Here is an 18,405-nt window from a genome sequence, read left to right as displayed (position 1 = left end):
TAAGTGTTTTGTTCCTCGTGCCTTGGCTTCTTGTGTAGTCATTCTTGTTTTAAAGCATTGACTTGGTGGTGTACAGATAAGGCAAAGAGTTAAGCCCAAGCAGAGATCAAAGCATTGAAGTTGCCTGAACGACAGAGAGAGAAGGCTGTCGAAGAGGTTAATCTCTTACTTAAGCTCTATTTTTTTTTAAGAAACCCAAATTAAGAAACTCCCATTGAACTACTTAAAATGAGAGTTTCTTAACAAAAGTTCTTAGAGTTACATTTATTATTAAAATATCATTAAGGATCCCATTAAAGATTTTAGGGATAAAGATGCTCTAAGCTCCTCATTAACAACTTTTACTCGGCGCATGATAGCGAGTTCATAAAATACGCCGTACACAAAGCATCTACCTAATTTCACTAATAGTGGAGTTGACCTTTTTTCTATTCGTCAACTGGCTAATACTAAACACAAAAGGCATTATGTAACACATGGCCATAATTTATAATCATATAGATGATTCATATCAAACGATATGAAACTTATAAATACCAGTCAAGATTCCAAATGTTTACGCGCCAAGTTATTAAAAAAAAAACAGGAGAGAGACCAAGTCACAGAGAAAGCTTAACAAAAGATGGACATTAGCCATATATTACGAATCCGCTCTTTGTTTTAAGCCAATGAAAGCCTTTTTTTTATTGGTATGGCATGTAACGCATTGGCCTTCTGAACCTAGGCGCTTTCCTGCATACACAGATTTAGAAAGGGAAAAACGATTAAGAAAGATGTCAAGAGAAGCTGTAACCACAAGGTGTAAAACGAACATACCCATATCCATATGGAGAATACATATACGGAGACATGAAAGGTCTGCGGAACCGGTAGCCCATGTACGGGTTGAATCGTCTACCACGGTGCTGTTTCAGTCCAGGAACGTTTGTTCTCTTAGGCAGCACCTACAAGAAAAATTTAAGCCAGATAAATGAGTTTTTGGGTCTTTATAGTAGTAGTAGTTAGGAATAAACTTTTGTGTAATGTACCTTTAGTTGACGACCATGTAACTCTGATTCATTCAGCTGCAGAGCCTCTTGTATGGCTTCAACTTCCACAAACTCGACATACGCAAATCCCTTTGGCTGCCCGAACTTGTCCGTCAGAATTGTCACCCGATGGACAGTCCCGCATGATTGGAAATGTTGCTGCACTTCTTCAGGTGTACAAGCGTAATCAACCTGCATAGTGAAAATATGCAGTTATAGTACACAGCAAACAAGCATAACCCATGAGGAACACAAAGATCAATCCATCAGATTAGCAAGTTCAGAGAAACAAGAACAACAAGCAAAGACATTGATTGTTGACCATCCTTCATCAAACACACGCCCTCTACCTTTCATTCTTTTCACATGTGCAAACATGAACAAGAACTTAGTGAACTTGTCACAGTTAATCAACTCCAAATTTTTAAAGCCTAAGAAATAAATTTATTTTTTTCCGAGGCAAAGCAGAGTGGAAAATTTAGTATACTTGAGTGGCCATTAAGACGAAAAGATCCCTTACGCTGAGTACCAACCATAAACTTTATGACAATCTTTCATAATTTGTTAGCACCATTCACCAAACAGCAGATTCTCACCAAATAGGAAAGCCTCCAGCATCTCGGTTCAGCTCTTCAAGAGCTGTCTCCTATTCTCCTAGTGGAAGGATTGCAATCTACACCACTCAACTATTTCACTCTCTCCACATTCCCTCTCTTTCTCAAACCCATGACTTTTTTCCTTTTCAATTTTTTTTTGGGGATCTAAAACGTATTTTTTTCTTTTTTTCAGATTTTTTAATCATGTTCGACAAGAGAACAGAGCTGATATTTTTAATACAAAAATAAGATGTAGAGACCCCCCCCTAAAACTATCAGAAAACCCAAAGCTAATAAGAACTTCAGCAATGAGAACAAGCCTGCGACTGCACTGAGAAAAGTCATAAGAAAATCAAACTCAACGAAAAAGAAAACAAAACAACAGACATCCTAAATTTCGAACAGATGGAACAGATGAAAAGGGTGAGGTATGGAACAAATAAATTGAAAGATATCTTATCTTCTACACTCTCATCACTTTACTATTAATAATTTTAGTCTAATCTAGACTGGTCACTAAACAGACATCCAGTGCATGCCCCACACCAAAGATGTTACATTATCAATTCAACCACTAGCTTTGATAGCAAGTCATGTAGAGAGTACAACAGGAAGAAGAGAACATAATCACATTGTAGAACTATAATACTCCTAACATCCAATATTAAAAGCTATTCATCTACGCACAACTCATACTCTAAGTGAATGCACACTAAACCAGTGAGAACTGAAACTATGAAATCAACCAGCAGCGATCAATAGTTCAAAGAAGAACAAAGAGAAAACAGAAATCAATAAGAAGAAACATAAGCATTCTTACATTGCCAACAAAAACCGATCGAGCATCAACCTCCTCCTTGCCTGCTTGATTTGCTGCTAGAGTAGCAGGATCTGCAATTGAAAATTCAAAAAAAAAAAAAAACAATTGAAGTGAAGAAGAAGCCATATCTTAGCTTGCAGTTGTTAAGGAAACGAAATCAAAGAGAGTTAAACCTTGAGCTCCCATCTCCTTCTCAACCTTGGCCTGCATCTCACGTAGAGCAGCAGCTTCATCCTCCATCTCCTTCAATCGTTTTTTCATCTCATCCAGCTCCTAGTGTTCAAATTACCAATCAAACAGACACACACGCGATTACAAATCAATCGATCATCACTTCCCAAAACAGTAAAACAGAGAGAGGGAAGAATAGCAGCAGACCTTAGCAGCATCCTCGTCGGCAGCAGCCATCTCCATATCAGGATTAGGAGCCTCCAGGTCACCATCCATCTCTCCGACGTCGGGAATCTCTCCCCCGTAAACCTCGTGCTCCTCTTCCTCCATCGCTCTCCGTCGCGACGTTTGCTTTGTTCTTCTTTTTTTTTTTGTCTAAAAAGAAACGCTTAGGGCACTTTTAAACCGATTCGGATAGCGACACGTAAGTATCGTATCTGAGCCTATTTATTATATCCTAATTGGGCCTATAGGCCCAATTACAACCTTATCGTTAATTTCGATTCGACCCCTTATATTTATCTACAATTACATTATCGATCACCCAAAACATCACCGCTAAAGATTTTGAACTCGTCAGAATCGCCTTTGATTGATTCGCTTTGATCCCTCCAGGTAAGCTTCGAATCTTTAAGCTTTGATCCCGAATTTTCTTGATTACTGATTATAATTGATTTTAATTTGAATGAAATGAATTGATTGTGGTTTTAGATCAATTTGCTGGAGAGAGAGAGAGATCCAATGGCAGGAGCAGGTGGATTTGTTGAGGCTGATAATGCAGAGGCAATCATCGCTAGGATCGAAACCAAATCTAGCAAGATCGAAAGCTTACTCAAACAGTATTCACCTTTACCTTTTGAGTTTAAAGTTCCCTTTTCTTTTGTCAGATGACCTTTAATAGTTAACTTGGTTTTGTGCAGGTACAAACCCGTTGAAGCTCTAAAAACGGCTCTTGAAGGTTCACCTCCTAAAACTCTCGATGAGCGTTGCAAGGTCTCTGTTTCCTCTGCATCTCTCTCTAATAGTTTGTGTGCTCATTACCAAAGGAATGATGATTATAATAAATGGTTGCTTTCAATTTGCAGTCGGCTAATTGGATAGTTGTGCACAGAGCTTTAATGGCGATAAAGGATATTGAAGGAATGCTGAATGCTCTTGATGTCGAGTATTACGACATTCTCATGAAGTAAATCCCCCCTTGCCTCTTATTTCTTGTCTGAATTTCATTGGAGATAGATAAAGGCTAGAGCAAAAATTTATATAACATGGTTTAGGTTTTGTGTCAATGCAATCTTTGTTTGTATGAAAATAAAGAGTTGGTCGTGTTGTATAATATGGTTAGGTTTTGTTATTGCGATCTCTGTCCATTGAGGGAATGTTACAATTTAGCTTAGCTCTTGAAGAGTAAGTGTTAATCTTTATGTTTGCTTGAATGGTGTGGAACAGGTACTTGTACAGAGGCCTTTCCACTGGGGACCGACCTACATGCGATCAGTGTTTGAAGATTCACGAGAAACTCACTGAGAGAGCTGGTCTCGGTTGCATTCTCCGTTGTCTTACTGATACTATCAATACCGTTTGATCATTGTATTATTACCACCATTGTATTACTTTAAAAAGACATGAGTTTTTGTTTTGATCATACATTCATTGAAGATGCACTTTCGATAACTGAACCAACAGTTTATCTTAAACTAGACCTGACATTGAATTATATCTCATAACCAGGAAACTTAGAATCTACCGGCGACACAAGATCGAACCAGAGGCATGCCGGTCCAGCTAGTCCCCGGAACAGCGAGTAGTCATATTCTGCTTCTCCCATTGTCGCACTCACAAGCTCTCTCGCGTCATGACACAAGTAACTCGCGAACGCTTTTGCTCTCTCTTCGTACACAACATCTCCTGTTAACCTATAAAGCGACAAGAAAGCATAGGCGTTGCCAGCAACTCCATCCGCTAAACCTACCTTCTTCACCAAGCCACTCTTCCACACTACTTCTCCAGCTTCAATTGCTGCTTCACGAAAATCCCTCTCCTTTGGAAACACCTGTGATGCTTTAGCCAGAGTAATGGCCATGCCGGTTGCACCATGAGCCCACTGGACCAGCTTATCTCTCGGATTCCCTTCGCTGCACGGATAGTTTCCGCTGTTTGGAAACCTATTGCTCATCATGTACCTCAACGTCCCTTGCACATCCTTCACATCCTCTTCTGATAATGGGAAGTGTAACAAGACGTGCAAGATTCCAGCTAATCCATTCGCCGCACCCCAAAACCGTGTCCCGTGGAACCTATAAACCACAAACAAACAAAAAGAAGGATAAGTTTATGCTCTTGACATTCTTGAAATAAATGAACTTAAAAGATAGAAATCAGTTGTGCCTGTATAACAAAGGGCAAGCTTGATGATCTGCTGCGCCAACTCGTCCACCAGATAAGATGGCTGCGACAATAGGCGATAAGAGATGATCAGGAACAGTGCCTTCACCGAGGTATCGGTTTAGGAACAAAGCAGCCCAAAGAAAACCCGCTCTTCCATAGAGAAGGTCATATGACATTCCAAATCCTCCTTCCTCTGGTCCTGCTGGTAACTCTCTTTCTTCTGCTAGCTAAACAATTTTATAAAAACATATTGTTTATTGTATCTAGTTATCACGTAAGAGTTTAGATCAATGTCAGTTTATTAAACAGAACAAAACTATCAAGTGTATACCAATGTTAGTCTATAAAACAGAACATTGTTATCACATTATTGTAACATGAGATATGTATACTTAATCTACTTTTGTCTGAATGTGGTGAAACTAAAACCTGAAGTAGTTACAAGTGAAAAGACAGGTACCTCAAGAAAAAGACCGAGAAAGAGGTCAAGCTTTGATTGGTCCCCACTGTAACTGGCTACGATTGCACCAAGCGCATACACTCCTCCTCTTCCACATAAAAACGTCACGTGCCTATTCATGACCATAATCAATCCAAAAATCTATTAGAAAACGACCTATTCATTTGGGTGTGTAGATATTATTCCACAAATTGCAATTTTACATATTATTCATGACTCTGTTATGGTTAATAATTGTCTGAAAAGCGACATTTTTTTTAAATAATACTAATGAAATTTTGTTTTCAGAATATTTTTTTGTGGAATATGATATCTAAGATGTTCTCACCTGGTTGTGGCGCGTGCAACGTCGGCACACGTGTCGATTATATCGGCGCAAGTTAGCAGATCTTGATGGTTCCTCGTGACCTCGTACGACTTCAAGCAAGTGAAAGCTGTGCCGAGTAGTCCTGTGTACACAGTCGGATCTAACACCACACCCGGATCCGGACCGCCTTTCCACGTAGCCTCCACAACCTACACATACATATATACATACATCGACCGGTAAATATATACGAGCCGACGTACGGTCCATAGGAAGGACTCTAGCTAAACCTAGCAGTATGTGGCATCACCTGGTCCTTGAGTAACGTTGCTGCTCTAAGGAAAGTATCCGTAGAGAGAAAACTTGTCGCCGGAACTTTTGGTTCGGAGGATGTTCGTAGAATAAAATGATCAAGATCGCCGTTCTTGTTTGTCTCTCCGCCGTTACCATCTTCGCCGCATCTCGCTTGCTCCGCTGAGAACTCTACCGCCGACGATAACATAGCTCTCTCTCTCTCTCTCTCACTCTTTATCTTGGTATCTTTAGAATGAGAAAGTACGAACGCTACCTTAATATATGTATAATTTTTTTCCCTTCTAGAGTCTTGACAACAGGCACTATTCATACAGTTTATGATCATTCTTTTTTTTTATTGCTAACATTTACTTACCACATAAATAAAACGTGGGTGAGCCCATAGATTAACAACAATTAAAATACTTAAGAAACTTATTAAAAGAACTTAAGAAACCATTATTAGAAGGTAAAGTCATTACTAAACGGGGTAAACTCCCATCCTTAAGTTCCTAACTGCTACTTGTGGTAGTAAAAGTATTTGTTTGATGGGCTTATTTGCCAAATAACCAAAAAAAAATTGAAAATTAGATTTTGGGAGTGAGAGTAGAGAGATAGAAAGAGAAAGTAGGAGAGAGGGAGGAATTTTGGTTAATTAGTATATTTAAGTTTTTTTCATGTATATAGGGTGCAATTTCCCTTGTTTAATTGCTTGTACTGATACATTTATAACTAGGAAGCTTTAACTCATTACGAAATTATAACTAGTTAATACATGCAACTGAAGTCTAAAGAGTGTTGGATCCATTAAAATGAAATCTAACACTGCTAAAAGCACAATATACTCAATGGGAAGGGTGTCCACGTCCTCAAATTAATTCAGGCCAATAAGGAGATGACACCTCAGCTTTAGTTCCACGTATTACACAAACAAATAGACGGAACATTTTTTTTTGACATCTATATGCTTTGACTTCAGCTTCTTCGTTTTAATCGTTACCCTAATTCGTTTCTTCTTCTTAAATCAGTGTTCACCATCAATAAATGTCAAGAAAATCTTTTCATATTCTGAATCTATCCTGTACAAATCTGCCATATCCTCCTCAGTTGCACCGTCATGGATTACCAAAGCAACCAACGGCGTAGCCGTCTGCCACGTACATCCTGACGCTGGCAACGACACCCAACTTCATGTTCGATCTCTGCTCCAATGAAAAAAACTAGAAAACCTTCACCGGAGTTTACCTCTTCCTCCCGCCGGCGTGTTGGCTCAATCAGGTTCTGTACTTATCAGCTGCTCTTCGTCTTTATCCTTGAATAATGGTTCAACTCCAGAGTCCTTGAACGAGAGGTATTATTAATCTTCAGTTGCTAAGCTTAACGTCCACAAAGTTTCATAAAAATGGTCAATGTAGCACTTTTTGGCTATAGGTTTTTTTTTTGAACACAAGGCTATAGGGTTTAAGATTTGATTAATATATATTGCAAAATCTGAACTTTAATTGGTTGAAGTGAATCTTGAACTGTGGAACTCTGGTTGTGTTTATTAAATTGTGTTGCCATCATTGTAATTTTCAGTGGCCTAAAAGGGGCAGTCATCTTTCCTGGAATGCCTTCCTTCGATGGAGAAGGGTTTTGCTTAAAAGACTTAAAGTCAGTGGAGCAGCTCTTACTGGAGACGAGGAGCATAATATTGATCCAAAGGTTTCATCTTTTTTTTCTGTTCTCTGTTTCCTTCTTCACATGTCTCATCCTGTTTCTCGCTAGGCGATTGCAAGAGAGGTTTCAGCAGTGAATCGGCTTGGCATTGAGGTTATTCTCCGACACATTTTTGATCTTACTGCGATTGGGTAACTCTGTAACCATGGATTCATGAGTTATAAGTAGCTAGGTATTATGCGTTGAGCTCTTTCCTAGACATGTTGATTGAGAAAGTATGATTAGATGGAAATGTTTTGTACACTAAGTACAATAATAACTGTGTAGAAGTTACAAAATGTGTTCTCGATTTATATCTATCGGGTTAGTTCCCTATAATCCTTCCTTCTTAACAACAAAAATGCTCTGACACAGTCTTAACCACACTGATCTTTGATTTTAATCGATTTTGCAATCACCAAAAAAAATTAAAAGCTTATTTGCACATCAGTTATAAGCAACCACTGATTGATTCTTTGGTAACGCCAAATTAAAGCTCGCAAGTGTTGTAACATACGTGAAGTAGGATGTTGTGTCTGGGTCATGGGCATTACAAGGTCATGTATGATGTCTTAATCTTCTTATACTTTTACAACAGGTTGCTATTGTTGTTGGAGGAGGAAATATATCTTTAGTGGATCCACCTGGGCTGGGTGCAGTGGCTTTGACCGTTCCTCTACTGATTGTATCGGGTATCAAATCCATTCTTGACTTTTTGGTGCCAGACGAATGTGTTTTTTTCCCGTACAGTTTCATCAGTGGTGATCATAATGAATTTTGAGTTCATCTCTTAGAAATCAGGTTCTCATCTTCTAGATTATACATCATTTATTTCATTCCAAGAGAGAGACATACTCTATATCTTATCGTTGTTTTGTGATTTTAATCATGTAAGTTTTGGTTCAAATTGATGGTTTATACATTCAGCAAGTCTATTTGTTATAGTTTTAATAGTTTTTCTTCAAGTTAGTTGGTGCTTTCAATTGTTGCTTTACAATCTTAGGTCAAGGGTGTGTCTTAACTTTGATATTACTATGCTTTTCACCGCAAAGCTCCTGCAGCGCTTCGACCATCAAGTTATATGTTTTGTATGTTTCAGGTCATGTGTTTACTGCAGGTAGTCGTCTACACAGCAGCATCTTGAATTGAGGTTTTGTCTCCTTCAGTTCTACCTGAGAAATCTGAAAACAAATCGGTTAGTGAAGAAGCTTCAAGTGTAACACGAAAAGATGTTGTATTTAAGATGGTGGATGAAGCCGATGAGCTATCTGTTGCAAGAAGCAAAATTGTGCTGATATGTGTATAACATATTCCTTCAGCTGTCACAGTCCGATCTCTGCAATCTTTTCATTATCCCTGGATATGAAAGGTAAGAGACGCCATCCTCTTTTTTTGTTTATTGCTTTCCTGAGTTTCATCGTTCTTCTCATAGTTATATATGCATGCAATAATATACACAACATAGGTTCTTTCATATCCCTGAATTGCTTATACTCACACATATATTTTAATATCTTCATAGGTTACCGGATAGAATTTCTTTTTCGCAGGAGAGGAACTAAAAAAGCTGGCTGCCGGAGATGTAGCTCATTGGAACTTTCTTGCTAAAGAATTCTCCCGCTTAATAAGTAGGTTGGGTGTCACATATTTCCAGGAGCTGAAAACACTGAGCAATACACAGAAGATGATCCAAAGTTCAGTTTCCATGGCAGGTGCTTAAATTCTCTGTGTTCTATAGGTTCTTAGATCACTAACTTCTGCAATTGATGGTAGCAATATTGGATTCAAAAAGAAAACATAACATGAGGAACACATTATTAGGCAGAGAATAAACATGGTATTGAAGCTCCTTCGGAAAGAAACTAGATCATACTGCAGCTATAATCCACTGTAAACCTCGGTGATCTTGCCATAGGGGTCTCTCCTCCGTCCCCTCTTTTCCCGGGAACTCAGAGCTTTATTATCTCTTATTGAGGCTTTCTTTGTTCTGTCAGAAAATGTAAACTCTGCCAATATTACAGTAGTTTGTTTAATTTCAAACTGGTACTTTTAAGCTTCAAAGATTCATGGTATCGTAACAGATTGAATGCATGACGGTCTGTGTGTACGTTACTAAGATGAGAGATAAACAAATGAGCCATTCATTTATGTGAGTGTCAATCTCTTTTTATGAGATCATCCAACAAATCATGGTACTTAATTTAGTTGCTTCTTACAGACAAATAGAAAGTAAACTATAATAATGAATTTGTTTCAGAAATGACAACTTTGCATTAACTTAATACGGGTTGGAGCCGGATAGAGTTTGGCAGATTAATATTGCTGAAGTTTTTTCCCCACGTTTTAGGAGTTGTTGAATATTTGAACAAACTTAAATGTGACAGTCTTTATGGGATATTAATATTATGTGCATTGCTAGCCAAATAAACTATGTTCTGGTTGCAGAAGTTATTCTTATCAATAGTGTTAAGAGTGTTAGTAAAGTTATGTGGTTAGTTACGACATCAATAATAACTTTCTAAGAAAATATGTAGCAGCGGAAAATACAGAACAAAGCTAAGAGCTTGGCTTTCTGAATGTTTTCATTTATCATCCTCAAGCTAAAATTTTACAGCTGTTTGACTCTGTTCCATAGTAATTTATTTACTCTTTAATCTGGGATAGAACATGCTTACCGGATGTTTGTTTGGTCGTTTTACTGGTCGTTCCACTATAAATTGAGAATAATGAGCCTAAAATAAAATAAGATTTTTTTTGGGTTTGCTAAGGATTATTTTAGATACAAGTTTATGTTGATTCTAAGGTATTTGCTGAATGCATTCAAATCAATAGTTAAATTTTAAAATGCATATTGGTTGACTTTAAGATTAAAGCAAAGTTTGCATTATACAAAAATTAAACCATATTTTCATACAGATTAATTGTATTTTAACTAAGACTTAATTAAAAAATTATTCAACATGCTTACCAGCTTATATGTATTTTCTGATATTGAAAATAAATATAAATTGAATTTTAATTATTTCAAAATTGTAGTCACCAAAACAATAAAAAGTTTACAATTTTTTCTAATAATTTAAAATTTAATTAAAATTTATGGAAAAAATCCGGGCGTAGCCCGGAAAAATCTCTAGTCGAATGTAATAATTCGATTGAATCCAACTTAGTTCAATTGGATATAAAAAAGTTCGAACTTGTAACACATATAAACTTTGAATCCTTTATTCATTTATTCATGAATACTACATTGAGTCGGTTTATCTTTCTCTTATTCAGTACGGCTTTAATTCCACGTGGATCAGTTTTGAGCTCACTTATGTCGTCCGTCTTCGTTAATTTGATGCCTTCTGAATTATGGGTCCTACACGAGTCATTAAATATTTTAAATCAGTGACTTAAACCTGTTGGAAAACAAAAAAATTTAGTGCCAGAAACAGAGAAGAAAACAAATAAAAGCAAAGGTGGGCTCGGCGGTATATGATTCTTTCTGGCTGCAGGCATGAGAGGGTTATACACGTGAACCGGTTGGCGAGTGCTCACGTGTCGAGATCTTGTCGGCTCTATCACAAGACCAAAATCTATCGTTGGATCTGGCTAAGGGTAAGGGATATGGATGGACAGGAAGGACGGCCGATGCAATAAATTAAACTTTTAATTGGTAATCTTAGACCATCCAAAGATTAAAAACCCAATCGAATCTATAATATGCTTTAATAAACGGAGTATTATCTAAACTTCTAAGTGGGTATGGAATTCTTGTCAACTACGAATTAGACAATATTTTTTGAAATATGGATGTTGACCTCCCAGAAGAAACTGAATAAATGCAATTTATCGTACATCAATCAGTAGATTAGCTGACCTGGAAACACGTTTGACAAACGTGAATCATGTCAAATACCTTCACGCGTATATTATAGGTAGAAACAAATACAAATTAAATCCATCCTTCGGTTTAATAACATTCTTATTCAGATTAATGGTATTGGGGAATGCAAACCAAGCGATGATAATATGGCGGTAACCTCTTGAGATTCAGTGTAAATTTGCCGATTTTTATTTGAAACTACGTTATTACTAGGTGTTTTGTCCGCACATGCAGGCATAATCATCTTACAAATACTTATTATTTTATATTTTATTAATCCAAAAATCGGCATAAAAAACTCTAATTGGTAAATCCCACAAATTTTCCATGGAAGAATGAATTTATAAGAAAAAAATTTCCTATGCAATTTTGATAAAGAACAAATTGAATAAAAATTCATAATTATTTTTTATTTTTTCAATTCCGCGAACGAAATTTTATTTTTCATTTTTTTTATTTTTTTTCATTCTTCTAGTGGTCACCAACTGAAGTTATAGTGTTTCACGGATTAAACTTAAACTGGTTTAAAGTAAAAGCAAAAAAATTTGTTTTGAACTCAGCCACAAGTTAAGTTATTATTTATGATTTTAAATAATTAAATCAAACATCAAATTATTTATATATGTCAAAAACGTTCATCAAATTATATACTTATTATTGTGTTAAAAGGTTTTTAAACACTCATATATTAGAAATAATTTAGAAAATATCTTTATATAAATATTTTTATTTGACTAATATTTAATTATAAATTATTTTATATCTTAATTTTTTAACTTTATATTAAAAAATATTGTTTTCAGATAGCAACATAATATATATAAGAACTCTATTAATTTTTAAATATATTTTCACAATGTTATTATATTATTTTATAATTAATTATTTAATTATTAAAATAAAATTCGTGTTTTATTATATATAAAATTCATTACGGGTTTTTTGAAAACTAATAAATACTCAGTTAAAAACTAATAATAAATCAATGACCTATATAAAAGCTTAAAACATAATAAAATATGACAAATAAGAAAATAAGAATTTTAATATAACATATATATTTAAATATTATTAAATCAAAATTTGTTTTTAATTATATATAAAATTCATTACAGATTTTTTTTTAAATTAATAAATTAGTGATTTAACTAAAAATTATTAATAAATCAATGACTAAGCTCAAACTTGATAAAAACATGGCAAATAAGCAAAATTGACTAAAATCATGAAAAACATGATAAATAAGCAAAATTGACTAAAATCATGGAAAACATGACAAATAAGCAAAATCAAAATAATTATATATCTGATTACATATTTTATAATTATCTTATTCAAATTAATAAATTATGGACTCAACTAAAAACTATTAATAAATTAGTGACTCAGATTAAACATAATTAAAACATAACAAATAAGCTAAATTATTTTATAAATAATAGTATAGATGGTTCAAATCTGAATAAGATAAAGTGATATACTTTCGAATTAATCCATTCTAAAGCACTAAATGCATTTGGACCGGCGGATAGCCGATAGAGTTTACCAGGGTTAATAAAACCCTTATATTCATATTATCATATAGATTGCATGGTCCATAACGAATTCACAAACAATATTGGGTGTAGGTGTATTAGGCCCAGTTGGCGAGTTACCAATATCTGAGATAATGTTTGCCTAGGTTACCCAGTTCCTTCCTATGGGCCTAACTTTTGTTGAAGTTAATTACCTTCGATTAAATCAATCAAACAGTACAGGGTTTTCTACGAACCGAACTGAACCGAACCGAACCGAACCACTAAAGAAAAGAAAAGTAGAAAACTGAAACGACGAAAAAAAGGACGAGCTTCTCCTCAACGGCGCGTAACTCTCACGCGTACGTCCACATAAACGAGTCGAGCGATCTCTCGCTGATAATCGATCGTAGACAGAGAGATGTGGGTATTCTACTTGATCTCGTTGCCTCTAACCCTAGGATTAGTTGTATTCACGCTCCGTTACTTCGCCGGACCTGAGATTCCTCGGTACGTTCTAATCACCGTCGGATACACCTGGTTCTGCTCCGTCTCCGTCATCATCCTCGCTCCTGCCGACATATGGACGGTAAACATTTGGTTCCGATTACGATCGAACTGTTAGTTTACGAGCAGAAAGCTTTGCATCTGGATTATATAATGCGAAGAGTCGTGTTGTTTGATGTGGAATTGAAATCGATAAGAGGTTACAATAGGTTTGAGATTTAGCTGAAGAATGTAGGCTTATTTATCTGAAAGACTCGCTCAAGTGAACTATCAGAATAAGGAATCATTTTGTATTTTGCAGACACTGTCTCTGCCACCTAATCATCCTGAGAATGGTGCCATTTCCTTCTTGTGGAGTTGGTCATACTGGAGTACCTTCCTTCTCACCTGGTATGAACTCCTCAACTTCCTTCTGTGCCTTTACTCTTCTTACACTTTGTTCAAATCAGTATAATGTGCCCTCCCTTTGATCAAATCCATCTTTCAGCATGACAGCATGTGTCCCGTTTGTGATCAAACAAGTTATCTTTACGTGTAAACCAATGGAAGTTTGCCTTTCATATGGTTCTGATGTAGATCTGGCCTTGTTGGTAGTATTTCAAGTGCACCCCTAACAATCCATCGTCATTGTTTTTTAGCAACTAGGGTATATCTACCTCATATATTAAACTATGCTTTCTCTAAGCAGGGCTGTGGTGCCCCTTATTCAGGGTTTCGAAGATGCTGGGGACTTTACCGTCTCAGAGAGACTGAAGACTAGCCTGCATGTCAACTTAGTTTTCTATCTTGTTCTCGGATTCGTTGGTCTTCTCGGTCTTATCCTTCTCATCATGATGCACAGGAACTGGTAAACTGTTCCTTCATGATCGAATCTGTTTATGTATTGGCTTCCGTATCTCTCCAGACTTTCATCAGCTATTCTCTTAGAAGATGCTTAGTCGCTCATTATTAATTTAGCAGTATATGGCAGTTCATGGAAGTATGTGACGTGGCTTTCTTGTATGTTGACAGGAAAGGGAGCATTCTTGGTTATGCTATGGCATGCTCAAATACCTTTGGGCTGGTCACTGGTGCATTTCTTCTTGGCTTTGGCTTGAGCGAAATCCCTAAGACGCTGTGGAGGAATGCAGACTGGACCACCCGCCAAAAAGTTCTCTCTCACAAGATTGCCAAAATTGCTGTGAAACTTGATAATGCCCATCAAGAACTTTCAAACGCGATTGTAGTAAGTATTATTTGGGCTAAGCAACTTTGTTTTCTCCTTTCTCAGATATTGCCTCTGTGCTTCAGAGTAGATTATGTATGTCACCTAAGATCATGACTCTCATTTTGTATGTCACCTTAGATCTCTTCATGTAGTTAGTACCTTAAGGTTTTAGCAATCCAAATAAGTGTACGCTTTGCCCCCTTAAGAACCGTGACTGTCTGCGTGTCAGAATTTTTAATCACGTCATAACCAATGCCTTGTTAGGTTGCTCAAGCGACTTCTACTCAGATGTCCAAGCGTGATCCTATGAGACCATACATGAATGTGATCGATGCTATGCTGGCTAAGATGGTAACTTCCCCCCAATCCTTATATTATGAACACACAGTGGTGTTTCAATGATGATTCTATATACCAGTTTAGGGAAGACCCATCATTTAAGCCTCAAGGTGGTCAACTGGGTGAAAACGATATGGACTATGATACAGATGAGAAATCAATGGCAACATTAAGGCGGCACCTTCGAAATGCTAAAGAGGAATATTATAGATATAAAAGGTATGGAGAGCTTTCTCATGGCAATATTTAGAAAATCTCGTTCAGTTTATAGACTTTGTAACTGCTGCATTATTTAGAAATTTGTACTTATGTGTCACTATGGTTGTTTGCAGCGAGTATCTGACGTATGTTACAGAGGCCCTGTTCTTGAAGACACAATGAAGAACTATGAACGGGCGTGATTCAACTGGATGGTGGGTGGCGTTTCATCTCTCATACAATATGTAAATCTCTTTGTCGTTTATCTCTACCTTAAACAGCTTTCATGCACCAATTTTCAGGAAATATATTTCGAGCTTCAGAACCAGTCGAAGCGGAAAATGGAGGAATCTTCTTGATACATTGGGTACCTCCTTTACACATTCTGTACTCATTAAGTCATTTGATCTCTGAACCTGATAAACGCGTTGCTTAAATATGAAAGTTCATAAAGATACCCACTTCGGAAAGAATACAGTATGAAAACATCCTCTAGAGGGGTTGCTAATTGGATTGATTGTTTTTTTCTAAATTAAGATTTCATTGTTTTGTTTAAATTGGGATTTGATTGATTGGTTAAAATGCATGACAATACTTTGCTAATTGTTGCTTTTGCCAGAATTTATATGGAGGTGTCTGCTGAAGAAACATATACAAATGATGTTAGCAATAGTTACGGGGATTATGTCAGCTGCAATTCTTTTAGCTGAGGCAACTCTCCTTCTTAGTAAACTGGACTTATCTCTCTTCTCAATCCTATTAGGTTTGTCAAATCCGATGAACTGCTAGTGCAGGTACGTTGGTACTCTACATTTAGGTTAAACCTCTCTTGCTTCTTTGCACTTAAATCCTGATCATTTTGGTTTCAGGCATTTGCTTTTGTACCTTTAGTGTATATGTGTATCTGTACATATTATTCACTCTTCAAAATTGGGATGCTGATGATTTATTCCTTGACCCCTCGACAAACAAGTTCTGTTAATCTACTAATGATTTGCTCGTAAGTGATAACTTTTCTTCTCCTATTTATGAAAGAAAAAAATAAGGTAGATGCTTATATAAAAATGTTTTGTATGTATCTCTGTAGGATGATTGCTCGATATGCGCCGCCAATATCTTATAATTTCATTAATCTCATTCAACTTCGTTCCGAACTATATTTGAGAAGGTAATACTTATAAATCTCCCTTTGTGCATTTCCTGGTCTAGAAGTCTAAAGAAGCCGGCGCTATAATTGCGTTTGGTTTTCATTTGGTTCTGCAGAAAATGGGTAGAATCGATGACGCTGTTCCGGTCTTGGACAACGGTTCAATGAAAAATATCCTCTCATAATGGTTATTACACACTATGGTTGCAAGCAATTTCTTGATCGCGTATTTTAATTACTTCGGTAGCTGGAAAAAGTTTAAATTTCAAACAGAGACCGACGATATGGACGGTTTTGATCCTTCGGGATTAATGATTTTGAAGAAAGGTAAAAGAGAAAACCATAGTCATCTGTTTCTATGTGAGCTTTGATCGATAACTCATACTTTAATATAATTCCTCTCTTATATATCGTTAAGAACGAACATGGCTTGAGGAAGGACAAAGGTTGGCGAGCTTGTTCTTCCATTAGCAAGGAACTTCAACGATGTTGAGACGTTGAACAAGGAAGCAATTTCTCTGTAGTTTATGTCAACTTCTAACCAATTTTAACCTTGTTCCAAAAGCCTGACTATATTTTGTTATCTTTGGAGCAGGAACATTCTTCAGTTGAAATGAAGATGTCGTCCAGCTATGACACAATGAAAGGAAGTTCATCAAATGATGATATTTCCGTAGATACGGATCAGCTAGAGAAGCAATCCTAACAAATATGCAGCTATCAGAGAACAACAGAACCGATACTCCGCCATCCCCTGTCTCAAAGTCAGAGAACATGGCTTCAGCTAAAGTGTCTTTACTCGAAACAGACAGTTCGGGACGAAGTAATGGCGAAGGTGGAGGAGGATCAGGAGAGTCGTCTTCTCGTTTGGCTTCAACATGGAGAAAACATGAAAGTAGGAATCCAGAGTTTTAAAGAGAATGTAGCCACAAGAAGTTTCTTCCACTAAGGCAAGGTCCAGAATCAACAACAACAGCAACCAGCACAAGAGTGATGAATCCATCAAGGCCGCAGTCATTAGATGATATATTCCAGAGACTGAAAAACCGGTCAGTAGAACACGGGCACTACCTTGATGATGATGATGATGATGATGATGATGAAAGCTGAGTGAGAGAAAGCGAAAAGAGCAAGCATTAGATTTGTTCACTATAGTGTAGGAAAAAGTTACAAGTCACTGATGAAAAGGAAAATGCTAACATGAAATGTTATAAAACTCATAACCGAACATTTGGAGTTGTAGAGTGTCCCATTTTTGGTGGGCGTGGGTTTTATATGCTTACAGTTATTAGGAACATGTTATATTACTGTTGGACTGTATCTTTATATGCTCAAAAACTTAAGGAATTTAATTGATGAAAACCAACTATGATTTCTTTTAGAAATATGTTACAGGTTATAACTGTTTGGATCGTATATTTAAAAAAAACTCATAAATAAGTTGTTGTAAGTCTTAGAGAATCAAATTTATGATGTCAATGAAGGAAAAAAAAAACAACACGTGAGAGGAGCCATGGGGTCGATCAGGTGGATTGCAAAAATATAAAAATAAATCACATTAAGATGATATGAACAAAAATCACGGATTTGTAGGTGAAAATCAAAATCGAAAATCCCATGAAGCCTTTACGTTTCTTTAGTCAAAATTGAAATCATAAGAAACCAAACTCTAAACTTCATACTATCAGAAAAAACTCACTTGATCATTACTTCCACCATTAGACCTTTGTTAATCTGTAACTGTAACACAATCAACATAGAAAATATCTGAGTGAAAAAAAAGCAGTCAGTTAGTTTAAAACACGCGTTGCCGTGAAGTAACCAACCCCAACCAACGTCGGCACCACAGCACTTTCCTCTTCATAT

At 36.5% G+C, this 18,405-nt stretch overlaps 3 protein-coding genes and 1 pseudogene across 4 annotated transcripts; 2 read left to right on the top strand and 2 right to left on the bottom strand.

The window, feature by feature from the left end:
* Positions 1 to 477: 477 nt before the first annotated feature.
* LOC125594341 (polyadenylate-binding protein 2) lies at positions 478 to 3,048 on the bottom strand. The gene is made up of 6 exons (XM_048770608.1): positions 2,823 to 3,048; positions 2,618 to 2,717; positions 2,445 to 2,515; positions 1,029 to 1,220; positions 817 to 944; positions 478 to 732 (listed from the first exon to the last, which is right to left on the bottom strand). Exons 1-6 carry the CDS (start codon positions 2,943 to 2,945, stop codon positions 684 to 686), a joined length of 663 nt encoding a protein of 220 aa, XP_048626565.1. The 5' UTR covers positions 2,946 to 3,048; the 3' UTR covers positions 478 to 683.
* A 72-nt stretch (positions 3,049 to 3,120) lies between these two features.
* LOC125594342 (actin-related protein 2/3 complex subunit 5A) lies at positions 3,121 to 4,270 on the top strand. 2 transcript variants are annotated; one of them, XM_048770609.1, is made up of 5 exons: positions 3,121 to 3,230; positions 3,327 to 3,454; positions 3,536 to 3,608; positions 3,701 to 3,801; positions 4,062 to 4,270. In XM_048770609.1, exons 2-5 carry the CDS (start codon positions 3,357 to 3,359, stop codon positions 4,195 to 4,197), a joined length of 408 nt encoding a protein of 135 aa, XP_048626566.1. In that variant the 5' UTR covers positions 3,121 to 3,230; positions 3,327 to 3,356; the 3' UTR covers positions 4,198 to 4,270. The 2 variants fall into 2 exon arrangements, with proteins under 2 accessions (XP_048626566.1, XP_048626567.1); XM_048770610.1 differs by having other exon boundaries at positions 3,143 to 3,230; positions 3,332 to 3,454.
* Positions 4,198 to 6,356, bottom strand: LOC125594339 (lanC-like protein GCL1). The gene is made up of 5 exons (XM_048770606.1): positions 6,078 to 6,356; positions 5,789 to 5,976; positions 5,461 to 5,572; positions 5,001 to 5,227; positions 4,198 to 4,909 (listed from the first exon to the last, which is right to left on the bottom strand). The coding sequence occupies exons 1-5, from the start codon at positions 6,267 to 6,269 to the stop codon at positions 4,327 to 4,329; spliced, it is 1,302 nt and encodes a 433-aa protein (XP_048626563.1). The 5' UTR covers positions 6,270 to 6,356; the 3' UTR covers positions 4,198 to 4,326.
* A 7,121-nt stretch (positions 6,357 to 13,477) lies between these two features.
* On the top strand, positions 13,478 to 17,790 carry LOC125594338 (annotated as a pseudogene).
* The last annotated feature ends 615 nt before the right edge of the window (positions 17,791 to 18,405 follow it).

The sequence above is a fragment of the Brassica napus genome (genome assembly GCF_020379485.1).
Source record: "Brassica napus cultivar Da-Ae chromosome A6 unlocalized genomic scaffold, Da-Ae chrA06_Random_10, whole genome shotgun sequence".
NCBI lineage: Eukaryota > Viridiplantae > Streptophyta > Magnoliopsida > Brassicales > Brassicaceae > Brassica > Brassica napus.
The sequence above is the reverse complement of the archived record's forward strand: the minus strand, read 5'-3'. Positions and strand labels throughout refer to the sequence as shown.